Raw genomic sequence first — 13,160 nt, 5'->3', positions numbered from 1 at the left:
GAACGGTTATATCTCTCATACTCAGCGAAAAGTGTGTTTATTGTTAGTTTATTTATAATGCGAAGAGACGACTACACCCTCCCATCATATATAGTACTCGCAAACGTAGTTTAATAGTTTATCGCACGGCATATCATTCCACTGAGGAGATTGTTCTATAGCGAGACAGTGTTCACCAGTGGTACCTGAATTGCTTGGTTCTCCAGGAGCAAAGTTCATGTATCCGTTAACGTTGCCGAGTGGTACATTTTTCGACATCCAGATCCACGATCCTTCCAGCCCAAGGTCTGTACCCGAGGTCCACCATCCACCAGATCCACCAGACTGCTTGATGGCATCATAGACAAATTCGTTCTGACAGGGCGTCTCGATCGCAGCTAGTGCTCCTCCCTTCGCTATACACTGCTGCCAAGCTGTGAAGAAATTTACCGGAGTGTTGTGGACGGTGTATCGAAGCGCAGTTGTTGTGGGTAGACCCACGGCCACAAGCACACCGATAGTTAGAGCGATTACACAAGCCTTCATCCTGTGGAGATACGGTTAAACTCTATCCGCAAAGTACGATGCTCCAACAAGAGACCACTCGTTTTTATAGGCAGATGATGAAGACCGAGACACCTGAGTCAACATTGGAAGTAGAGTATAAAAGACGGCCTAACAGTTGAGTTTTACAGCAGTTCGTTTGGCAAGACCGTCGACTTAAGTTATAGTGGAAACCATGGCGTTCAAGAGTTTGTGTTTAGTACTGTGTGTGATGCTGTTCACGATGGAAGCACATGGTTAGTATACGTAAAATGCGTGAGTTAGCTACCAATTGTAAATGATATTTCAAAACCTTCATACACGCTGAAACTATCATTCGTACAGGTGCCAAAACCTATGTGGCATATAAACGCTCCCTCAGCTTCTTCCAAGCCTGGCAACAATGTCGCATTAGTGGTGGACATTTAGCCTCTATTGAGTCGGCCGAAGAAAATGCGCGAGTTGAGGCTGCCATCAGGGCTGTAGGAGATTTTACCAAAGAATGGATCATTGGGGCCACAGATCTTGGCGCGGAAGGTAATTTCATATGGATTGGCTTGAACAAAAAAGCCACGTACCTTAACTTTGGCCCAGGAGAACCTTCCAACAACGGCGGTACTGAAAATTGTTTAGTGATGGGAAGCGGAGGAGTAAGCAAGTGGAACGATGTTACGTGTGATAATACACGGGCTGGTGGGTACGTTTGTGCTTTTGGTCGCTGAAAATAAACATGCTGAATAAAATATATATAAAACATAAATTAAACCTTTGGAGAAGACTTTTGCTTGCATATTTTACATACATACTTTTCCAACGTTTCAGACGAATGATAATGATTTGAAAGGTCTAAAATTTTACTATCAATAAAAGATTCGACGAGAAACATAAACGACCAACAGATGCGGCAACAAATAATCCAGTACGGCAAATTACAACATTTTTGCATCGGGATGTGAGCGTAGTTCTTTAGAGTTAATGTGCGTTCCGGAGTGCAAGCACGGCTTCGGAGCCGATTCCTGCTAAACGGCTCCGAAGTCAGTTCCGAAACAACGGCTCCTGAACCTGCACGAGAATTGGAAGAGCTCTCGTTTCCGCTTCTATTTATCCATTTCTCCTTGTCATATTCTTCCATTTGGTGCGCACTATTTTCCTTACCCTTTGTCCCGATAAGTGTTGTGTTATTCCTGTAGCTGCTCTGAAACTTAATCTTCTTCTTTCTTCATTTTCTCGGCGACCAGATTATCCGATCACGTTTATCCAAGACTTGGGAATTGGATGTTGGACAAAAATCCTTCTCAAAATCAATTCCATAGTTAGTAGAGTTTGGAGGAATCTTGGATTGCTTAAAGCCATTGCTCACGGCTTCTTGGGTTATCTTATCTGCTTGAAAACTTTGTAGTAGTGTTCGCTGGTCAGATCGCTGGATAGGAGATATGATTTATGTTGTACCAATATCAGGTACTTATTTATTCCCGAGCTTTTCTTTCATTACGACTCTGTTTACGCTTTGCACGCGCAACACTGTTTTAACAGTCAACGCATTATTTTTCGCGTTGATATTTTCACCGGGGTAGCGTTACCGTTACATAGTTTAGTGGTGTTAGTGCAAGGACCGTCTAGGGCCAAGAACTATTGCGAAAATCACTGCACTTGTAATAAAAGACGTACGCCGAACGGTCAAGCGAGAAACCGCGCTCAACATTAATTTTCACCGTTCCGAAAGAGGAAAAAAAGCACAACGTGGGGATTGATCGCGAACAGACTCTATCCAGCGTTAGAAAATTGTAGCAAAATTTGTAAGTATTGGTAGTAACGAATCTTTTTATATTAGGAAAGAAAAGATAAGTTGCAATTACTTTTCATAGCAGAGGACGGAACCAAGCAGTTTTTCAGATAAAACTGTTATCGGCAATGAAAAATTGGGTTACGTATCATGAAATGAACAAACAAAAAAAAGTAGATTATCACAAATCCGAAAAACAAGTACTGACGCAAATGGTTGAGTAAACACCATGGCATGTGGTCTAGAAATCTCTTCGTAAAAACAGATAAAGCAAATAATGACAAACTGCGCTAAACCTGCTAACGGAAGATGAAACACTTTAAGACAACTCCGCAATCGTTCTGATTAATGCTTCTCACATTTTTATTTCAAATTTCACTATCATGGCATTAATAATGAGTAATTGAGGTGATTAATGATTAGTGCAAATAAGAGATTTTCTTACAATCGATGTATTTTCATTTTCAAACATCCTTGAAATATTATTCTTTTTATTATTGTTTTAATATATAATTATATTTATTAAACACTAAACTTATTCTACATCTAACCTAAACTAAACCTAACCAAAAAAACTAACAATTTAAACTTTGATAATATGAACAACGTGTTCGCACAAGAGCTAACGAGGAAAGAGGTCGAGCTCAACCGTCGCGTTGAACTCGAAGCCTATCGTTATTCTGGCCGTGTTGCCATCTGCTTTGCTATAACAATTTATAGTACTCGTATAATATTACATAATACGTAATTATATAGTACCAGTGTGTCTGGTACTATCCTCTACAACAATAACAAAATCGATCAAATTATATGAACGTAAATGACCATCGATTTTGTTGTTGGTTGTACGCAGGGTATACGGAGTCCAGACTATACACGCGTATTCTAAAGGCGAACGGACCCAGCTGTAAAATTGTGAATTCAAACAAAAAAGATCACGAATTATGAAGGCTAGTTGTTCTAAAGATTCACCAAATTTGTTGATAAGGAAATCAGCTTAGTCCGCAAAGGTCAAGAATGAGTCAATAAATACACCAAGGACTTATATGGAAGATAGACAACCATTGGAACTCCTTCGGTCAGGAGGCTCCAAAAACGAAAGAGTTGGTACACTTCGCTATTATGAAATGAACAAACAATACAAAAAAAAACAAGTAGATTATCCGAAAAACAAGTACTGACGCAAATGGTTGAGTAAACACCATGGCATGTGGTCTAGAAATCTCTTCGTAAAAACAGATAAAGCAAATAATGGCAACTTGCGTGAAACCTGCTATCGGAAGATGAAACACTTTAAGACAACTCCACAATCGTTGTGAATGATCCTTTTCACATTTTTATTTCAAATTTCACTTTCATGGAATTAATAATCAGTAATTGAGGTGATTAATGATTAGTACAAACAAGAGATTTTCTTACAATCGAGGTATTTTCATTTTCAAAAATCCTTACAATATTATTCTTTTTATTATAGTTTTAATATATAGTTATAGTTATTAAACACTAAACTTATTCTAGTTAACAATAACAATAACACTAAACTTATTAGTAAACCTAACCAAAAAAACTAACAATTTAAACTTTGATAATATGAACAACGTGTTCACACAAGAGCCAACGAGGAAAGAGGTCGAGCTCAACCGTCGCGTTGAGCTCGTAGCCTATCGTTATTCTGGCCGTGTTGCCATCTGCTTTGCTGTAACAATTTATAGTACTCGTATAATATTACATAATACGTTATTATATAGTACCAGTGTGTCTGGTACTACCCTCTACAACAATAACAGAATCAATCAAATTATATGAACTCATTTACGTCCATCGATTTTGTTGTTGGTTGTACGCAGGGTATACGGAGTCCAGACTATACACGCGTATTCTAAAGGCGAACGGACCCAGCTGTAAAATTGTGAATTCAAACAAAAAAGATCACGAATTATGAAGGCTAGTTGTTCTAAGGATTCACCAAATTTGTTGATAAGGAAATCAGCTTAGTCCGCAAAAGTCAAGAATGAGTCAATACATACACCAAGGACTTATATGGAACAACGCATAATCGAGAATCGGCGGGATTGCTTCGTCGTAGTCGAAATGCGTGGTATCGTTTTCTGCTCCGTGTATCTACCTCCTGTGGGGTCCGATTTATCAGTGGAGGATTATCGACGCAAATGGACCGAAATTGCGTCGGTGATTCCGCGGAATCGGGACACCGTGATCGGCGGGGACTTCAACGCCTGGTCAGGAGCGTGGGGAATGGAACGCAGACACAACGATGGAGAACGAGTTCATAGGGGAGCAGTGGTGATGGATGCTATGGCATCACTTGAGCTGGTCTTGTTGAACCGGGGCAACCGGCCAACCTGGAGCAGCAACAGTGGCCGTAGTTCCATTATCGACGTTTCCTTCTGCAGCTCGTCTCTTCTGGGGGAAAATAACTGGCGCGTCTGCGACGAAAATCCAAGTGACCACAATACCATCAAGTTTGCGGTCGGGAGGACGACGACGCAGCGTAACCTAGGACACAGTGCACAGCAGGCTTCGGAGAGCAGATGGGCAACCCGGTATTTCAACAAGGACTTGTTCGTTGAAATTTTGGGGTCACTGGACATCTACAACCGCACCCTCTTGGCGGACGAGTTGACGCAGGCAATGTCAACTGCCTGCGACGCGACGATGCCGAGATTGCCAGCAGCACGGGGAGGACGACGATCGGTGTATTGGTGGAATAACGAGATTTCCCAGTTACGTCGCACTTACATCGGGATGCGGAGAAGACTCAGGCGAGCCCGAACGGAAGAGCAGCGACAGGATCGCCGTCCGGCGTACACAGCAGCGAGAGCAGCACTGGAGCAAGCGGTCAAGCGGAGCAAGAAGGAGCAGGGCGATCAACTTCCGGAACAGCTGGGGCCCCACGGATTCGGGCCAGGCTACAAAATCCGGAGGCAGATGTGGCAAGGAGCCCGAGTACCGATGGAACGGGATCCAGCCAAGCTGCAGCACATCGTCGGCGAACTTTTTCCGGTGCAACCGCCCATGGAATGGCCCACAGCAACAGGATTGACGGACGAGGACACGGCACGGGGTGCCGTTACCGAGGGTGAGCTGGTGAGCATTGCAAAATCGCTCAATCCCCAGCGTGCCCCAGGAGACGACAACATTCCGAACGTGGACGAACTACGTGAACGTGCGGAACTACTTCACGAATAACACGCTCCAGTACGAAACGGATGAAGGAATGGTCTCGTTACCAGTATCGGCAGGTGTCCCGCAGGGTACGGTTCTAGGGCCAACACTGTGGAATGTTATGTACCTTCTTCGTTTGGAGCTGTTCGGAAAGCGTGCCGACATTATAGGGTTTGCTGATGATGTGGCTTTCACCCTTATAGGGAGGGACCCGCAGGAAATCAGCAACCTTGCTACGAGGGACCTGGAGATGATCGAGCGTTGGATGGATGGAGTGGGATTGAAGCTGGCTCATCAAAAGACCGGCTACATGATCTTCTGCACTCATCACAACCAGCAGGTAGGTCAACTACGTGCGGGGGGACACACGATCGTATCCACGGAATCGCTCAAGTACCTGGGGGTCGAGCTCTGCCGCAAACAGCACCACGGTCGGCATTTGGAGAAGGTCCGCAGCAAGGCATCACGTATCACGAATGCCTTGACCGCTCTGATGCCGAATAAGTGTGGCCCAAAAAGCAGCAGAAGGAGACCCTTGGTTAACGTTGGGAATAGCATTGTCCGTTACGCAGCACCATCGTGGGGACGGACGCTTCTTCAGAAGGACATTCACCGAACCACAGTTCAGAGGACGCACCGCACAGGAGTTCTTCGAGTGGCCAGTGCCTTCCAAACGGTCTCCAACGATGCCGCTTGCGTCGTCGCAAGCACTATCCCGTTAGTCCTTCTCCTAGAGGAGGACATCCGCTGCCACGACGAAAAGGTAGCGAGGGAAGTCCAGGACCAGACATACAAAAGCGACAAAGGGAAGAGACCAATGGGAGAATTATCCCGGACATTATGTCCTGGGTAAATCGCAAGCACGGAGAAATAGATTTTTATCTCTCTCAACTCTTTACAGGGCATGGGTTTCTCCGGAGCTACTTCGTCGAAAAAGGCATCCTCGACGGCTCGCCCGGTGTGTGAACACCAAGTGGAAGATGTCGACCACGTAATGGGCTAAAGTCTGAAACAAGACCCCCCCCCCCCCTCCCCTGAGACCTGAGGACTTGGCCGTCGAAGAAGAAAATGTAGCAATTGGTGCCATCTATCGACAACAGGTCAAAGATTGGCGATCCGTTGGATACCGGCTGAGGTATGGGCAAAGTTGGGCCAAAAATGAGGAAAATTGCACCAAATACCCGAAAAAGTGTAACAGTTGCTTTCGCGAATAGCTCCGGCCACAGACATGGTAGCGATTAGTGGTGCATGGACGAAATGTAGGCACAAGTGCCATCTAACCATATCAGAAGAAAGATTGGCGATCCGTTGGGTACCACCCGAGTTATGGGACAAAGTTAGGCCAAAAATGAGGAAAATTTAATGGTTTCACAAAAAGGGTATGGAACTTGGTTCCTCGATAATATAAATCACATTTCACTACGCGAAAACTGTCATACTATGTATTTGTAATTATAAAAATATAAAATTCAGGAAACATTGCATAGCCTCCGAACCACCCTGTACGAAAAATTGACACACAGATCAGTGACCGTGAGTAGGGGGGGGGGGTCTTGTTTCAGACTTTAGCAATAGCGAGTGTTGCTCAACAATTTTATTGAATAAGTTAAGGGCATCTTCTGTACAAATCAATGACTTACCGAAACAGTCAATTATATGCTTGAATAAAACAACAATTTGATGAACATGTAAATTCTATCCTAGAAAACCCTGCAAATGTGGTACTTGCGGTAAAATAGAAACATTTTTAATGTTTTGTCACAAATTTGTAGAATGCAATAGACTTCAACAACTGTGCAACAGCCTTCAACAAATCATTGCAAATACTAAGTACTACCTACATTGGAGGATATAGTTAAAATATGACGATTATAAATCAGATTGCGAAAAGACACCGTCCTCGTCAACGGTCGCAGGAGAAGAAACGCTCACGGGATGCTTTTTGCGTCGCGGTGCTCACGTCATCAAGTGACCATCGATTTTCGCAAAAGAATAGGAATTTACGCCCTTGGGCTATCCTATGTGCACAGTGCAGATTTATCATAGCAGTACCATGTACCATATACCAAACTACGGAAGGAATAGTACACAAATCTGTAACTATCTACTTACATTTTACAAAAGAGTAAGTATTCATAGATGTGATATCTCATCTTTGAAATAATGAACGGTTATATCTCTCATACTCAGCGAAAAGTGTGTTTATTGTTAGTTTATTTATAATGCGAAGAGACGACTACACCCTCCCATCATATATAGTACTCGCAAACGTAGTTTAATAGTTTATCGCACGGCATATCATTCCACTGAGGAGATTGTTCTATAGCGAGACAGTGTTCACCAGTGGTACCTGAATTGCTTGGTTCTCCAGGAGCAAAGTTCATGTATCCGTTAACGTTGCCGAGTGGTACATTTTTCGACATCCAGATCCACGATCCTTCCAGCCCAAGGTCTGTACCCGAGGTCCACCATCCACCAGATCCACCAGACTGCTTGATGGCATCATAAACAAATTCGTTCTGACAGGGCGTCTCGATCGCAGCTAATGCTCCTCCCTTCGCTATGCACTGCTGCCAAGCTGTGAAGAAATTTACCGGAGTGTTGTGGACGGTGTATCGAAGCGCAGTTGTTGTGGGTAGACCCACGGCCACAAGCACACCGATAGTTAGAGCGATTACACAAGCCTTCATCCTGTGGAGATACGGTTAAACTCTATCCGCAAAGTACGATGCTCCAACAAGAGACCACTCGTTTTTATAGGCAGATGATGAAGACCGAGACACCTGAGTCAACATTGGAAGTAGAGTATAAAAGACGGCCTAACAGTTGAGTTTTACAGCAGTTCGTTTGGCAAGACCGTCGACTTAAGTTATAGTGGAAACCATGGCGTTCAAGAGTTTGTGTTTAGTACTGTGTGTGATGCTGTTCACGATGGAAGCACATGGTTAGTATACGTAAAATGCGTGAGTTAGCTACCAATTGTAAATGATATTTCAAAACCTTCATACACGCTGAAACTATCATTCGTACAGGTGCCAAAACCTATGTGGCATACAAACGCTCCCTCAGCTTCTTCCAAGCCTGGCAACAATGTCGCATTAGTGGTGGACATTTAGCCTCTATTGAGTCGGCCGAAGAAAATGCGCGAGTTGAGGCTGCCATCAGGGCTGTAGGAGATTTTACCAAAGAATGGATCATTGGGGCCACAGATCTTGGCGCGGAAGGTAATTTCATATGGATTGGCTTGAACAAAAAAGCCACGTACCTTAACTTTGGCCCAGGAGAACCTTCCAACAACGGCGGTACTGAAAATTGTTTAGTGATGGGAAGCGGAGGAGTAAGCAAGTGGAACGATGTTACGTGTGATAATACACGGGCTGGTGGGTACGTTTGTGCTTTTGGTCGCTGAAAATAAACATGCTGAATAAAATATATATAAAACATAAATTAAACCTTTGGAGAAGACTTTTGCTTGCATATTTTACATACATACTTTTCCAACGTTTCAGACGAATGATAATGATTTGAAAGGTCTAAAATTTTACTATCAATAAAAGATTCGACGAGAAACATAGACGACCAACAGATGCGGCAACAAATAATCCAGTACGGCAAATTACAACATTTTTGCATCGGGATGTGAGCGTAGTTCTTTAGAGTTAATGTGCGTTCCGGAGTGCAAGCACGGCTTCGGAGCCGATTCCTGCTAAACGGCTCCGAAGTCAGTTCCGAAACAACGGCTCCTGAACCTGCACGAGAATTGGAAGAGCTCTCGTTTCCGCTTCTATTTATCCATTTCTCCTTGTCATATTCTTCCATTTGGTGCGCACTATTTTCCTTACCCTTTGTCCCGATAAGTGTTGTGTTATTCCTGTAGCTGCTCTGAAACTTAATCTTCTTCTTTCTTCATTTTCTCGGCGACCAGATTATCCGATCACGTTTATCCAAGACTTGGGAATTGGATGTTGGACAAAAATCCTTCTCAAAATCAATTCCATAGTTAGTAGAGTTTGGAGGAATCTTGGATTGCTTAAAGCCATTGCTCACGGCTTCTTGGGTTATCTTATCTGCTTGAAAACTTTGTAGTAGTGTTCGCTGGTCAGATCGCTGGATAGGAGATATGATTTATGTTGTACCAATATCAGATACTTATTTATTCCCGAGCTTTTCTTTCATTACGACTCTGTTTACGCTTTGCACGCGCAACACTGTTTTAACAGTCAACGCATTATTTTTCGCGTTGATATTTTCACCGGGGTAGCGTTACCGTTACATAGTTTAGTGGTGTTAGTGCAAGGACCGTCTAGGGCCAAGAACTATTGCGAAAATCACTGCACTTGTAATAAAAGACGTACGCCGAACGGTCAAGCGAGAAACCGCGCTCAACATTAATTTTCACCGTTCCGAAAGAGGAAAAAAAGCACAACGTGGGGATTGATCGCGAACAGACTCTATCCAGCGTTAGAAAATTGTAGCAAAATTTGTAAGTATTGGTAGCAACGAATCTTTTTATATTAGGAAAGAAAAGATAAGTTGCAATTATTTTTCATAGCAGAGGACGGAACCAAGCAGTTTTTCAGATAAAACTGTAATTGGTAATGAAAAATTGGGTTACGTATCATGAAATGAACAAACAAAAAAAAGTAGATTATCACAAATCCGAAAAACAAGTACTGACGCAAATGGTTGAGTAAACACCATGGCATGTGGTCTAGAAATCTCTTCGTAAAAACAGATAAAGCAAATAATGACAACCTGCGCTAAACCTGCTATTGGAAGATGAAACACTTTAAGACAACTCCGCAATCGTTCTGATTAATGCTTCTGACATTTTTATTTCAAATTTCACTATCATAGCATTAATAATCAGTAATTGAGGTGATTAATGATTAGTACAAACAAGAGATTTTCTTACAATCGATGTATTTTCATTTTCAAAAATCCTTGAAATATTATCCTTTTTATTATAGTTTTAATATATAATTATATTTATTAAACACTAAACTTATTCTACATCTAACCTAAACTAAACCTAACCAAAAAAACTAACAATTTAAACTTTGATAATATGAACAACGTGTTCGCACAAGAGCTAACGAGGAAAAAGGCGATAGGCTCGTAGCCTATCGTTATTCTGGCCGTGTTGCCATCTGCGTTGCTATAACAATTTATAGTACTCGTATAATATTACATAATACGTAATTATATAGTACCAGTGTGTCTGGTACTACCCTCTACAACAATAACAGAATCAATCAAATTATATGAACGTAAATGACCATCGATTTTGTTGTTGGTTGTACGCAGGGTATACGGAGTCCAGACTATACACGCGTATTCTAAAGGCGAACGGACCCAGCTGTAAAATTGTGATTTCAAACAAAAAAGATCACGAATTATGAAGGCTAGTTGTTCTAAAGATTCACCAAATTTGTTGATAAGGAAATCAGCTTAGTCCGCAAAGGTCAAGAATGAGTCAATAAATACACCAAGGACTTATATGGAAGATAGACAACCATTGGAATTCCTTCGGTCAGGAGGCTCCAAAAACGAAAGAGTTGGTACACTTCGCTATTATGAAATGAACAAACAATACAAAAAAAACAAGTAGATTATCCGAAAAACAAGTACTGACGCAAATGGTTGAGCAAACACCATGGCATGTGGTCTAGAAATCTCTTCGTAAAAACAGATAAAGCAAATAATGACAACCTGCGCTAAACCTGCTATCGGAAGATGAAACACTTTAAGACAACTCCGCAATCGTTCTGATTAATGCTTCTCACATTTTTATTTCAAATTTCACTATCATAGCATTAATAATCAGTAATTGAGGTGATTAATGATTAGTACAAACAAGAGATTTTCTTACAATCGATGTATTTTCATTTTCAAAAATCCTTGAAATATTATCCTTTTTATTATAGTTTTAATATATAATTATGTTTATTAAACACTAAACTTATTCTACATCTAACCTAAACTAAACCTAACCAAAAAAACTAACAATTTGATAATATGAACAACGTGTTCGCACAAGAGCTAACGAGGAAAGAGGGTCGAGCTCAACCGTCGCGTTGAGCTCGTAGCCTATCGTTATTCTGGCCGTGTTGCCATCTGCGTTGCTATAACAATTTATAGTACTCGTATAATATTACATAATACGTAATTATATAGTACCAGTGTGTCTGGTACTACCCTCTACAACAATAACAGAATCAATCAAATTATATGAACTCATTTACGTCCATCGATTTTGTTGTTGGTTGTACGCAGGGTATACGGAGTCCAGACTATACACGCGTATTCTAAAGGCAAACGGACCCAGCTATAAAACTGTGATTTCAAACAAAAAGGATCACGAATTATGAAGGCTAGTTGATCTAAAGATTCATCAAATTTGTTGATAAGGAAATCAGCTTAGTCCGCAAAGGTCAAGAATGAGTCAATAAATACACCAAGGACTTATATGGAAGATAGACAACCATTGGAATTCCTTCGGTCAGTAGGCTCCAAAAACGAAAGAGTTGGTACACTTCGCTAGAGTTGATACACTATGAAATGAACAAACAATACAAAAAAAACAAGTAGATTATCCGAAAAACAAGTAGATTATCCGAAAAACAAGTACTGACGCAAATGGTTGAGTAAACACCATGGCATGTGAACTAGAAATCTCTTCGTAAAAACAGATAAAGCAAATAATGGCAACCTGGGCAAAACCTGCTAATGGAGGATGAAACACTTCAAGACAACTCCGCAATCGTTCTGAATGATCGTTCTGACACTTTTATTTCAAATTTCACTATCATGGAATTAATCAGTAATTGAGGTGATTAAACAGCATGTTGTCGGATTCAGCCAGTGCTGCCGGTTCAAGAAGGTTGAGGTGAAGCGCCAATACGAGTTTGGCCACATTGCCACTCACTGCCGTGGGAAGGATCGGTCAAGCAAGTGTCATCGATGTGCGGAGATTAAGCACTCAGGACCGTGCACCAAGGAACGGAAGTGCCTCGTCTGCAAGGGCCCGGAAGCAATCGGGCACTCGTTCGGACAGCGCAACTGCCGCCAAGTAGGAGAAAGGGTAAAAAACCGGCATCGTCATGATTAATGTCCTTCAACAGAACCTTAATCACAGCCAGCTGGCCCAGGACATGCTGATGCAGACTGCTCGGAACGAAGGCTGCGACAAGTGACCACAATACCATCAAGTTTGCGGTCGGGAGGACGATGACGCAGCGTAACCTGGGACACAGTGCACAGCAGGCTTCGGAGAGCAGATGGGCATCCCGGTATTTCAACAAGGACTTGTTCGATGAAATTTTGGGGTCACTGGACATCTACAACCGCACCCTCTTGGCGGACGAGTTGACGCAGGCAATGTCAACTGCCTGCGACGCGACGATGCCGAGATTGCCAGCAGCACGGGGAGGACGACGATCGGTGTACTGGTGGAATAACGAGATTTCCCAGTTACGTCGCACTTACATCGGGATGCGGAGAAGACTCAGGCGAGCCCGAACGGAAGAGCAGCGACAGGATCGGCGTCCGGCGTACACAGCAGCGAGAGCAGCACTGGAGCAAGCGGTCAAGCGGAGCAAGAAGGAGCAGGGCGATCAACTTCCGGAACAGCTGGGGCCTCACGGATTCGGGCCAGGCTACAAAATCCGGA

At 42.6% G+C, this 13,160-nt stretch overlaps 3 protein-coding genes across 3 annotated transcripts; 2 read left to right on the top strand and 1 right to left on the bottom strand.

Annotated features, from left to right (window-relative positions):
• Positions 1 to 84: 84 nt before the first annotated feature.
• LOC125774930 (perlucin-like) lies at positions 85 to 525 on the bottom strand. Its single transcript, XM_049445301.1, has one exon. It carries the CDS (start codon positions 523 to 525, stop codon positions 85 to 87), a length of 441 nt encoding a protein of 146 aa, XP_049301258.1.
• Positions 526 to 691: 166 nt separating this feature from the next.
• LOC125766161 (pulmonary surfactant-associated protein D-like) lies at positions 692 to 1,948 on the top strand. Its single transcript, XM_049431856.1, has 2 exons — positions 692 to 779; positions 868 to 1,948. Exons 1-2 carry the CDS (start codon positions 719 to 721, stop codon positions 1,242 to 1,244), a joined length of 438 nt encoding a protein of 145 aa, XP_049287813.1. The 5' UTR covers positions 692 to 718; the 3' UTR covers positions 1,245 to 1,948.
• A 6,396-nt stretch (positions 1,949 to 8,344) lies between these two features.
• On the top strand, positions 8,345 to 9,671 carry LOC125766163 (pulmonary surfactant-associated protein D-like). Its single transcript, XM_049431861.1, has 2 exons — positions 8,345 to 8,432; positions 8,521 to 9,671. The coding sequence occupies exons 1-2, from the start codon at positions 8,372 to 8,374 to the stop codon at positions 8,895 to 8,897; spliced, it is 438 nt and encodes a 145-aa protein (XP_049287818.1). The 5' UTR covers positions 8,345 to 8,371; the 3' UTR covers positions 8,898 to 9,671.
• The last annotated feature ends 3,489 nt before the right edge of the window (positions 9,672 to 13,160 follow it).

Source organism: Anopheles funestus, chromosome 2RL, assembly GCF_943734845.2.
Source record: "Anopheles funestus chromosome 2RL, idAnoFuneDA-416_04, whole genome shotgun sequence".
NCBI classification, from domain to species: Eukaryota; Metazoa; Arthropoda; class Insecta; order Diptera; family Culicidae; genus Anopheles; species Anopheles funestus.
Note: the sequence above shows the minus strand (reverse complement) of the source record. Positions and strands in the feature narration are given on the sequence as shown.